Below are 11,537 nucleotides of genomic sequence, written 5' to 3'. Positions count from 1 at the left end.
GGGTGGGCGGTGGATAGTGTTGGGCGCTCAGGAGGGATTGCGTGTTGGTGGCGAAAGGGGTTGGAGGTCAGTTTCAAATTCGCTACAGTGCACTATATGGATTGGGAAGTGGTGCTAGGGGAAAGGAGATGGAGATTGACCGGCTTTTATGGATGGCCTGCTGTCCAAGATCGCCATCTTTCGTGGCAGCAACTACGCATTCTGGCGGCTGATAATGATATACCGTGGCTATGCATAGGCGATTACAACGAGATTCTTTTTGGGACGGAAATGAAGGGGGGCACGGGACCTTAATGGCAAATGACAAACTTCTGGGATGCGGTAAATGACTGTGGACTTAGGGACCTGCCTTTTGAGGGGTACGAGTTCACTTATGATAATGGTCAAGCGGGGATGAATAATCGCCAGAGTAGAATTGATAGAGCAATGGTGACGGAATCTTGGACGGATTTGTTCCCAAGGGCAAGATTACTTCATTTGGAACCGGGGTGGTCGGACCATGTTCCCATTATGGTGGTCCTCGATAGCAGATACTCGGAGGGGGAGAAGGGCAACCGGCCCTTTCGATTCGAGCAGATGTGGATTGGTGAAGATGGATGTGAGGATACGATAAGACGAGCTTGGGACCCGGGGGAAGATATGTCGACTAATTTGATGAAATGTGCAACTAATCTATCCGCATGGAAGGGAGCTAATATTGGTAAGCTGGTGAGAGATATTAAGCTTCATCGGAAAAAGCTCGTCAAACTTAATTCTTGTGAGCGGACTGAAAGCAACGTAAAGGAGCGACGGGAGATTAAAACGAGAATAGCCAAGTTGATTAAGCAGGAAGAACTATTTTGGCGTCAAAGATCAAGGGTTATATGGCTCAAGGAAGGGGACAGAAACACGGCTTATTTCCATCGAAAAGCGAGACAGAGGAAGCAAAAGAACCACATTAAATTCATCATAAATGATCAAGGTCGTAAGGTGGAAACGCAGGAGGGAATTAAGAAGGTGGCGGTCGATTACTTTACGCAGCTGTTTGCTTCGTCTGAACCGGTTTTGATGGAGGATGATTTCCGCGGAGTGGAGGGGAGGGTGACGGGGGATATGAACCAGAGCCTAAAGGAGCCATACACTGGGGCGGATGTCCTTGATGCACTGAACCAAATGCACCCCCAAAAGGCCCCCGGGCCTGACGGTATGAATGCCCTCTTCTTTCAAACTTATTGGCACATTGTAGGGGCTTCGGTGATTAAGGGTTGTTTGGCCATTCTCAATGGGGACGGGATATCTGAGGAGATCAACATGACCCATATAGTTCTTATACCCAAGAAGAAGGAGGCAAGTAGTATGGCTGAGTTTAGACCAATTAGTCCCTGTAATGTAATTTATAAAATTGTGTCGAAAGTGCTTGCTAATAGATTGAAGAGGTTCCTTGGGGATATTGTATCTGAAAATCAAAGTGCCTTTGTTCCGGGCCGGCTTATTACTGACAACATCTTGGTGGCTTTCGAACTATTCCATTATATGAAGAATTCCCGGGGTGGCGGAGGACACATGGCCTTAAAACTTGATATGGCAAAGGCTTACGATAGGATTGAATGGAGCTTCCTTGAGGGCACTTTGAGAGATATGGGATTTGATGACAGATGGTGCAATAGGGTGATGCTTTGTGTGCGGTCGGTGACCTACGCGGTGACTATAAACGGGTCCTACACCGAGTGCTTTAAACCCCAGAGGGGCCTTCGCCAGGGAGACCCTCTATCCCCGTACCTATTTATTCTATGCGCGGAGGTTTTCTCGAGTATGATTCGCCGAGAGATGGAGATGGGTAACCTGCATGGCATCCGGATTGCACCAGTGGCACCTATGGTGTCGCATCTCTTTTTCGCTGATGATAGTATCATCTTCACTAAAGCTAATGAAAGGGAGGCTCGCCTGGTGAAATCTATTATAAATAGGTATGAGAAGGCGTCCGGGCAATTGGTTAGTCTTGACAAGACCACGGTCTCCTTTAGTAGAGGGACACACAATTATCGAAAGAATCTTGTGGCTTCGATTTTGGGTGTACGGGCTGTCCGAGAACAAGGGAAATACCTGGGGCTTCCGACGGTGATTGGGAATTCGAAAAGAGAGCTGGTGCAACTCTTGAAGGACAAGCTAACTAAAAGATTGCAAGGGTGGAGGAGTTTGATGCTAAGCAAGGCGGGGAGGGAGGTTTTAATCAAAGCGGTGGCACAATCGATTCCGACATACGCGATGAGTGTTTTTAAGCTTCCGGGTTTCTTTTGCGATGAGCTTAAAAGTCTGGTTCTAAATTTTTGGTGGGGGGCCGAAAATGGAAGGAAGAAAATACCATGGGTTGCTTGGGAGAAATTGTGTAGGTCCAAAGATAAGGGCGGGCTTGGCTTACGTGACTTTAGGTTGTTTAATAATGCGTTACTTGGCAAGCAAGGATGGAGGTTGATGATGGAGGACACGAGCTTGATGGCGAGAGTCATTAAGGGCAAATACTTCGCTGATCGTGGTTTTTTGGAGGCAGAACTTGGGTCGAATCCGAGCTTCACATGGCGTAGTATTTGGGAGTCGAAGGATGTGATATTGTTGGGTGCGAGGAGGCGAATTGGGGATGGATGGAGCACTAAGGTGTGGATGGATCCTTGGATCCCGAATACCCAATCGCGACGAGTTCTTTCTCCTCGGAATGGCAGTGACATGTCCTTGAAAGTGGCGCAGCTTATGAATGACGATTATAACGGTTGGAACGAGGAGCTCATAGGTGCCTTATTCTTACCTTTCGAACAAGAACGCATTAGAGCTATACAGCTAAGCGACATTAAGCCCATTGATGATTGGTGTTGGGACCACACAAAGGACGGACAATACTCGGTGAGGACAGCTTATCACCTTTTAATGGGAAGGGGAGGAGAGGCGGAACAATCGGACTACGGGCGTAGTAAATGGCTCTGGAATGTAATATGGAAAACGCCTGTCATACCCCGGGTCAAAATTTTCATGTGGCAGCTATGCCATGATGCTTTACCTACTAGGCACAACATTGGGCGTAGGTTAGCGTTGAGGGATGAGGACTGTCCGTTCTGCTCTTGCAACATGGAGACTTGTCTTCACGTTTTCTGGGGTTGTGGGTGGGTTTCTGGGGTGTGGGAAGGGGTTGGGTTGGAGGAGAAGGTGGACATACGGGCTGAGAGGGTGAGGGAGTGGGTGGAGGGTGTCTTTAGGGAGGGAGACGAGAAGGAGAGGAAGGTGTTTATGCTGTCTTGTTGGGCGATTTGGGAGAGCAGGAACGCGGCCATTTTCGAGGGAAAGGGAAGGCACTGTGAGCTGGTTATTCGAAGGGTACAGGAGATGCTAAGGGAGATGGACGAGGCTGAGGGAAGTAGAAGGAGAGAGGAGGGTGAAGGGGGACGTAGAGGAGCTGGGTGGAATAGGAGAACATGGGAGGGGGTCGACATTGGAGGGAATGGCAGGGAGGAGACTGTTGATAGAGGAGTATGGAGAGGGCCTGTTGAGGGAGTGGTCAAGATTAACACTGACGCAGGGGTGGCTGAAGGGATGGGGACGGGGTTGGGAGTGGTGGCTCGAAATTCTGATGGGGAGCTGCTGTGGGCTGCGGTGCTGCAGAACCGTATGGTGGGCGAGGCGAAGAATGCGGAAGCAGAGGCGATCTTGTTTGGCATGAAGGAGGCTTGGAGCAGGGGACACATGCGCATCATGATGGAAAGCGATTGTCAATCTGTGATCAAGGAGCTCCGGGAGAAGAAGAAAGGAAGAGCGGATATTTTCCGTATTTATGATGACATTTTTCATTTACGCAATAGTTTTAATTCGGTTGAGTTTTCTTTTGTTAGACGGGAGTCGAATCAGGTGGCACATTTGCTAGCTCATTCGAGTCCGTGGATGGAGGGGAAACGCATTTGGTCTGATAATGCCCCTCAAAACATTATTGATGCTATTTTACACGATGTCAATGAAATGACTTAATCCCTTCGGGGGTTTTACCGCAAAAAAAAAAAAAGAGGTTATGGGTTCAAGCCTCGCGTACAAAAATGTTAAAAGACCAAACCGGCCTTCACTTAAACTCCCCAAATAGAGTGAATGAAAAGGGCAAGATCGTCAATTGCTTTCTTCTCCTCAATACTGACAATTAATTGGTTCAATCAAACCCAACCATAACAGGACCATATTGACTCGTTGTTGATGGTCGAAAGCTGGCCATGGCGGTGGTGATGCTCGGACTCGAAGAAGGCGGCGATGGAGTGAAGCAGGTGGTCGAAACATGGTGGTTGATGGATGATGCACGGTGGTGATGCGCGAAGTGGACTGCGATGTATGAGTCGAGGTTCGATTCCGAGTTCGTTCCTGGCTGCTCATGGTGGTTGAGGTTGATGTGAGTGGCGATGAAGGCGAGGATGATGGTCAATTGCTGATGGGCGAATCCAAACATGGTAGCTGCTGATTGTTTGCAGCAGCTCTTGGCGATGGTAGTCAGTTTCGGAATTGGCGATGGATCGAATTGGTGATTTATGATTGGAACGATGATGATGGTGGATGAAATGATGGTGGGTGAGATAGTTGTATAGCAGCAGCATATCAGTGTAACGAAAGTCGCAGGAGGCATGAGTTGACTTTTAAATTTCACTCCATTTGACTTTCCTCTTGGACCCGTCTCAACTCGATTTACTTGACTTGTCTTTGACCCGTCTTGAGTTGCTTGCATCACGATTTATCTTCCTTTATTTACGAACCCGCTCCCTACAATATTAAAATAACAAATCGTAGTAACTAATTCTCGAGATATAATGATTATTATTAATTATTCTAATAAAACTAATTATTTCTTAGTAGATAGTTAAATGAGCTATTTGACAATAGAATCACACAAAATTGAGACAAATAAACGGTTAAAGTATGAGTAAAATGATACCAAAATTATGTTTATCAGCAGCCAATGCCAATCGCCCTGTACGAGAAGGTGCATCCGTGTTTCTATTACGAAATGGCAACCTTATATTGTACGATGATGTCGACGGCCGCGTAGCATGGCAGTCCAACACTACTACCATCGCCAATGGTGCGTCAACCATCCAGACAGGCACGAATGATTTGTGTGGTGACTTGGTTCTCGTTGACACAAATGACGATAAACCCTATTGGCAGAGTTTTGAACACCCTGTTTTGGTAAAAAATTACCGATTAGAAGTTTTAATTTAACGGGTCAAAGTGATCGTTCACAATCACTATCGAATCGAGAAACTGGTATGCGAAATGAAAAAAAAGAAAGCAATTGAAGAAGTTAACACGAGAAGTTTTTGGTGACGCGGAAAACCCGTTGTGGGAACAACCGCGGGGGGAGTCGGAATCCCGCCAAGAATTTTCACTATGACTCGGAATGTTTTTGTAGCAAGCAAGGAAATACAATGATGTTTCGTAAATAATTGACAAGATTGAATCTCGAGGTGAAGGTATTGTCTCAATGTAGCTGTGTGTCTCCCAAACTGATTGATTCCTTCTCCCTTTTATAATTATCCTTCTAGGGTTTTGACTGCAGCAGGCTCCTCCGGGTCAGCTCCCTAGCATCCAGGAGCCGTTACCTAAAAAGTAGGGGGCAGTTACTTTGACTTCTTCTCCTGCCTTGTTTTATGCGTATCATTTATGTGTGTTTCCTTAAGTTAATCCAGTGGTCATCCTTTTGCCACGTCAACGATCCTTATGCCTTGATATTATCCAACTAGATCATGCCACGTGTCGTATTGACAAAATTGCAAATTTTGTCCCCAACAATTGCCCCTAAATTCCGTGGCAAGTACACTTGGGCGGGAATTTCAGTCTCCTGAGCCGCCAAAAAATTTATTGACGTGAGTAGACGAGACTCTACGGTTTCTTGGACTCTTCAACTGCTACATCCCATTTACTTTCCAACCGCCCACTTTCTTCCCTACTTCCCATAACTTCTTTTTATACCTCTCTCCTTTTTATTTTGTTTTTACTTTCCATCTTCCCGAAAATCTTTTCTTTCCATCTTCATCTTCAAGCCACGCTTTCTTTCGCCAGGTACCTTCCGCCTTCCCTTCTTTTCTTTTTGTAATGGCTCGAAAAAATACTCGGTCCTCTAGTTCTTCTGTTCCGAGTTTTAATCCTAATGACTTGTTTCCCTCCACCTCTATTCTCACTCCCACACATTCCTGCGATTCCGATTTTGAATCGGCTGACCTCGCCTTGATTAAGGAGTGGTTTGGGTTCTCTGATGATGTGGTGGTGCATGTCCCACTTCCGGGTCAGAGGGCCGATTTTCGTAGACCGGGTTGGACTTGCTTGTACTATTACCCTTTCTTCTTAGGCTTAAGGTTTCCCTTCCCGAAATTGATTCAAGATTTTCTCCGTTTCAACAACCTAGCCGTATGTCATATTGCTCCTTACGCTTGGCGTACCTTGATTCCTCTTTGCATTATGAATGACTTGTATGATTCCGGGATTGATCTCGGGGATTTGGGTCATCTTTTCACTGTGAGATCTCTGGGACACGGCCAAGTGACCCTGCGCGTTAGGGAAAATGAGGAGCACTGCATAATCTTTCCTCCAAAACCCAACGATGCTGATTGGTTTCGCCATTTCATTTTTGTGGAAATTAGTTCTCTCCCTCCTCCGGTTGACTATTTGTTTTCTGAGTGGAGGTCTACTGCAGGTACTTGGTACCTTCCATTGTTTGTTCCTTTGCTCTTTGCTTTCTTAATTTCCTTACTTGCTTTTTTGCGTAGGTTTGAATCTTCTAGTTCCTTCATCGGACGAGGTAGCTTCCCTGACGAAGCTTTTTGGTATGTCTCTTGAAAAACGCTCTTTTAACCGTTTGCTTGGCTTTTCTTCTGGTGCACCAACCCCTGTTGTGGAAGAAGAGGAAGAGGAAATGTCGTCTGGTATGATCCCCTTCTTCCCCCTTGCTCCTCGCTCTTTGTTCCTGCTTCCTGATTTTTCCTGGTTCCTGAGTTTTCCTGGTTCTTAGATTCTGCTAGGCCCAAGGTTACTTTGCAAATGATATTGGCTCAGAGGAGGAAGAGAGCCACTGGAGGTGCTCCCAAGCCTGCCTCTAAGAGAAAGAACGAATCTACTCTGGATGCTGAGGCTGTCTGCTAAAAAAGGCCTGCTACTTCTTCCAACTCTACGCCTGTCGAGATTACACCTCTCGCGTCGTTGCCTCCTGAGAACAGGGAACTTGCTACCCCTAAGGCTCCTAACGCTCCCTTCCCTGAAATGACTCTGAAGCTCCCATAAGGGTTTGGCAGGTCCAGGGCCCTTGGTCATTGGTCTTATTTAGAACGACTGATGCTTCCTGGTCCTCGCTCGTCGCTGGAGAAGAGGCCCCTAAAAGAGATGGCAGATCTGGAGGCTGAGCATGCCTTTGAGGTAGAGCTCTTCTCTCTCCTTTTTTTTTTTTTTTTTTTTTTTTTTTTTTTTTTTTTACTGAGGACTTTTCTTCTTCCTGCCAGCCGTTGCAGATATCTCTCCTTATTAGGGAGAAACTTGTTAAGCTGGAGGATGACGTATGCCTTCTGCAGACGGAGAAAAGAGAGCTTCTTGACCAGCTGGATGAGGAAAGAAAGGATAAGGCTAGTCTCCAAGGGGAGGTTGACTCAGTCCGCATCAGCCTGAAAGAATCTGAGGAGCAGCTCGCCCAAGTTCTGGAGGCTAACAATTCCCTGACGGCTGGAAACAAGGTCCTGAAAGAAAAGAAAGCCAACCTATCCAAGGCCCTGACTGACGCTGCTGCTTGTTCTTCCTGAGAGATGAAGATTGCTTGCATCAAGGAGTACAAGGAGGGGAAGCATCTATCCTGGGATTTGGAAGAGGAAGAAAGGTTGTTTGCTGACTCCTTTCCCGAGAAAGTTGATTTGGGAATCTTGTCGGATTTTGAGATTGATGCCTTGGAGGAGGATGACGGTTTCTCTGCTGCTGAGGAGGAAGAGGTTCAGGGAGGAACCCATCCAGCTGACAACCTGGTTCCAGAGGACAACTCCATTGTTCAGCCTGTCCCTGGAAATGTTCCGGCTTCTGCTACGGGGGTGGAGCATGTTCTGCTGGACTGATGAGGTTCCTGAACCTGCTTCCTTTTTGTTTTTAGTATTTTCTCTGGGCCCTGTGTGGCATAAAACTTTGTTAGCTTTTGGATAATTTTCAATATGTTTTTGGCTTTGCTTATGGAAGCAAAGCGTACTTTGATATTTTGACATTTCAGGCGCCTTAGTTAATATTCTGCCGTTTTCTGGCGTACCTTTGTTTTATCGTGCGTGCACCTTTTTTGTTGTTTTGTTGCCGGCTTTCGTTGATTGGAGGTTCTGGGATCTGACTGCCCCTCTGTTCAGAGGAACCTCGCTTGCATGGTCACTTAAGTATTACAGAAGCCTAGTTCGTCCGATCTGTGGGTACTTAGTCATGGGTCCATGCTTCTCTATATGGGAATACAAACTCCACCAGATTAGTTCTTGCAGGCTCCTCTTTCTTAGAACACATGATTTCCAAAAATTTTAAAAGTAGGTCAAAAAGCATTCTATTGGTAAACTTGAGTTTTATAACGTTTAAAATATGCTAAAGAATTTATGGCTAAAAAGTTTGAATACATTAGTTAAGGTCAAAAGGTTTGATTGGGAGCTCGAGGAAAAAGAAATTACTTTTTAGACTGAACAAAAATCAGAGTTCTTAGAAAGTCCGGAACACTTAGCAAAACCTAGAACCTGATGGGGCTGTATTTGGCAGGCTACATGTTTGGTTGCTGACTGTTCTAGCCGCTTCAGATGTAATATTTTTTGAGGTGGATGATATTCCATGATCTGGGGACTATTTGCCCTTCCATAGTCATGAGCCTGTAGGCTCCATTTCCAACGATACTTTCCACCTGGTACGGTCCTTCCCAATTATAGGCAAACTTGCCTGCTCGCTGGTTTTTAGTGTTCTGGAAGACTTTCCTCAGGACCAGGTCTCCTACTTGCAGGGTCCTGACTTTTACATTTTTGTTGTAGCTCCTGGCTACTGTTTGCCTGTATGAAGCCATCCTGATCTGGGCGTTGGTTCTGAGCTCGTCTATAGTGTCTAGGCTCCTCGCCATTTCCACCTGGTTTCGTTCCTCTATTAGGCATCCGTATCTGTGGGTAGGGACCCTGACCTCTGAAGGGATAACTGCTTCAGCCCGAATACCAGGCTGAAGGGAGTTTGTCCTGTTGCTACTTTAGGGGTGGTTCTGTCAGCCCATAGAACTAGTGGTAGCTCTTCTGCCCATTTGCCCCCAATTTCTTCCAGTTTCTTTCTGAGGTTCTCCACTATGATTTTGTTGCTGGACTCTGCTTGACCATTTGACTGAGGGTTCCTGGGAGTATATTTCTGCAATGAAATGTTTCATCTAGCACAAAATGCTTCTGTCTTATTGCTAATAAACTGAGATCCATTATCGCATATTATTTCAGACGGAATACCAAACCTACAGATTATATTGCGTTTAATAAAAGATATCACCTGGGCCTCAATAACCTGGGAGGATGACTCTGCCTCTATCCATTTGGAGAAATAGTCTGTAATGGCGAGCATGTAGACCTTGTTTCCTGGTGCCTTGGGCAGTGGTCCCACTATGTCCATTCCCCATTTCATAAAGGGCCAGGGTGAAATAACTGGGTGCAGAGGCTCTGCAGGCTGGTGGCTGACTGGTGCATGCCTCTGACAGGCATCACACTTTTTCGCGTATTCCATAGCATCCTTACGCATCGTGGGCCAGAAGTACCCCTGCCTGAGGGCCTTGTTGGACAGGCTCCTGCCCCCTGCATGGTTTCCACATTCACCACTGTGGATAGCATTCAAAACAGCCTGGGCTTCCTCCCTATCCAGGCACCTCAGGTAGGGTCCTGCGAGGGATTTCCTGAACAAGATACCATCAATCAGCACAAATCTGGAAGCTCGCATTTTAAAGCTTCTTACCTCTTTTTTATCTGCTGGAAGTATGTCATTCTGCAACCAATCTTGGTAGGGCTTCCTCCAATCTACAGCTTCCTCCTGACTGGTGGTGTTGGTTAACACCTCTTCTTCCTGTGATTGTGGCGAGCCAGCTGTGCTTTCGTTGCCTTGTCCTGCTTTTGATATTGGAGGTTCTAGTACGTGGACGATGGGTATGGTAGAGATTGTATCTGATTTGAATGTTGCCCCCAGGGCAGCTAGGGCATCGGCCTCCGCATTCTGGTCCCTGGGGATTTGCTTGATGTTGAAGGTTTTGAACCTGAGTTTCAACTCTTGCGCTATTTCTAGGTAGGCCATCATGGTGGGGTCCCTAGCTGCATAGGAGTTATTTACATGGTTGACAATAAGTTGGGAGTCGCTGTATACCTGGAGGTGTCTGATTTTTAAATCCAGAGCTAGCTGCAAGCCCAAGATTAAGGCTTCGTATTCCGCTTTGTTGTTGGTAGCCTTGAATTCGCACCGAACTGCCTGGACCAAGAGGTCCCCTTGAGATGATTTAAGGACCAGACCCACTCCTGCTCCCTTTATGTTGGAGGCTCCATCTACATTCAGCTCCCACGTCTGCTCCCCTTTATCTTCATCCAGGGTGAGGATGTCCTTTTCGGCCTGCGTCTGGAGGTAAGGGCAAAAGTCGGAGACAAAGTCCGCCAGAGCCTGGGATTTGATTGCTGCTCGGGGTTCGAATTTCAGGTCGTAGCCACTTAGATGCATGGACCATTTGGCCATTCTTCCTGATAACTCCGGTTTTCTCATTATAGTCTTAAGAGGATAGTTAGTTACCACAGAGATAGTATGTGACTCAAAATAAGGTCGTAACTTATAGGAAGCTGTGACTAATGCGAGTACAAGTTTTTCAAGTGAGGTGTACTTGGTATCTGCAGGTAGTAGAGACTTACTGACGTAGTATACTGGATGCTGCATTCCTTCTTGCTCTCGAACTAACACGGCGCTGACAGCTACCTCAGTTACGGAGAGATACAAGGACAAGGTCTCTCCAGGTTCTGGCTTTGATATGAGTGGTGAAGTGCTGAGATACCGTTTCAGCTCGCTGAGTGCTGCCTCGTGTTCCTCCGTCCACTCGAACTTCTGGCTCTTCCTTAGGATGTCATAAAATAGCCTGCACCTGTCTAAGGACCTTGCTATGAACCTATTCAGAGCAGCTACCCGTCCCGTCAGGCGCTGCACGTCCTTCGGTTTTTGAGGCGACTCTAGCTGAAGTATGGCCTTGATTTGATCAGTACTGGCTTTTATCCCCCTTTGGGTGACCATATTGAACGAAAAGTAGATCTATATACTTACATATTCATATATGTTTTAATTTAATTTGTCATAAAATTAACTAATGATCTTATGCATGCAAACATTAAAACAAAATAAGGAAGAAACATTGTTCTTACATTGAGATTTTCGGTTTATAGGGCACAAGAAAGATCACCTTTCTCTCTTGTTCTTGAGCTTTCCTTTTGGATGAACAAAGACCCAAGTGTAGGATCTCTCCCAAGGATTTATACCCAAGGCTTACTCTTAATTAAAATTAATAT

The 11,537-nt window shown here is 46.2% G+C and overlaps 2 protein-coding genes across 2 annotated transcripts; one reads left to right on the top strand and one right to left on the bottom strand.

Moving 5' to 3' along the window:
- Window positions 1-300: 300 nt before the first annotated feature.
- Window positions 301-3,987, top strand: LOC141643553 (uncharacterized). The gene has a single exon (XM_074452754.1). The coding sequence runs from the start codon at window positions 301-303 to the stop codon at window positions 3,985-3,987; it is 3,687 nt and encodes a 1,228-aa protein (XP_074308855.1).
- Window positions 3,988-9,123: 5,136 nt separating this feature from the next.
- LOC141643543 (uncharacterized) lies at window positions 9,124-11,265 on the bottom strand. The gene is made up of 3 exons (XM_074452743.1): window positions 9,915-11,265; window positions 9,505-9,803; window positions 9,124-9,372 (listed from the first exon to the last, which is right to left on the bottom strand). Exons 1-3 carry the CDS (start codon window positions 11,263-11,265, stop codon window positions 9,124-9,126), a joined length of 1,899 nt encoding a protein of 632 aa, XP_074308844.1.
- Between the last annotated feature and the right edge of the window lie 272 nt (window positions 11,266-11,537).

The sequence above is a fragment of the Silene latifolia genome, chromosome 1, assembly GCF_048544455.1.
Source record: "Silene latifolia isolate original U9 population chromosome 1, ASM4854445v1, whole genome shotgun sequence".
NCBI lineage: Eukaryota > Viridiplantae > Streptophyta > Magnoliopsida > Caryophyllales > Caryophyllaceae > Silene > Silene latifolia.
Note: the sequence above shows the minus strand (reverse complement) of the source record. Positions and strands in the feature narration are given on the sequence as shown.

Excerpts from the sequence above, each read along its gene's own strand:
- LOC141643553 (XM_074452754.1), top strand. The coding sequence starts at position 301 with ATGACAAACTTCTGGGATGCGGTAAATGACTGTGGACTTAGGGACCTG.
- LOC141643543 (XM_074452743.1), bottom strand. The coding sequence starts at position 11,265 with ATGGTCACCCAAAGGGGGATAAAAGCCAGTACTGATCAAATCAAGGCC. Across the intron at positions 9,804-9,914 it reads CAGATTTGTGCTGATTGATG|GGGGCAGGAGCCTGTCCAAC; the intron begins GTATCTTGTTCA and ends GAAACCATGCAG. Across the intron at positions 9,373-9,504 it reads CCCAGGTTATTGAGGCCCAG|AAATATACTCCCAGGAACCC; the intron begins GTGATATCTTTT and ends ATTTCATTGCAG.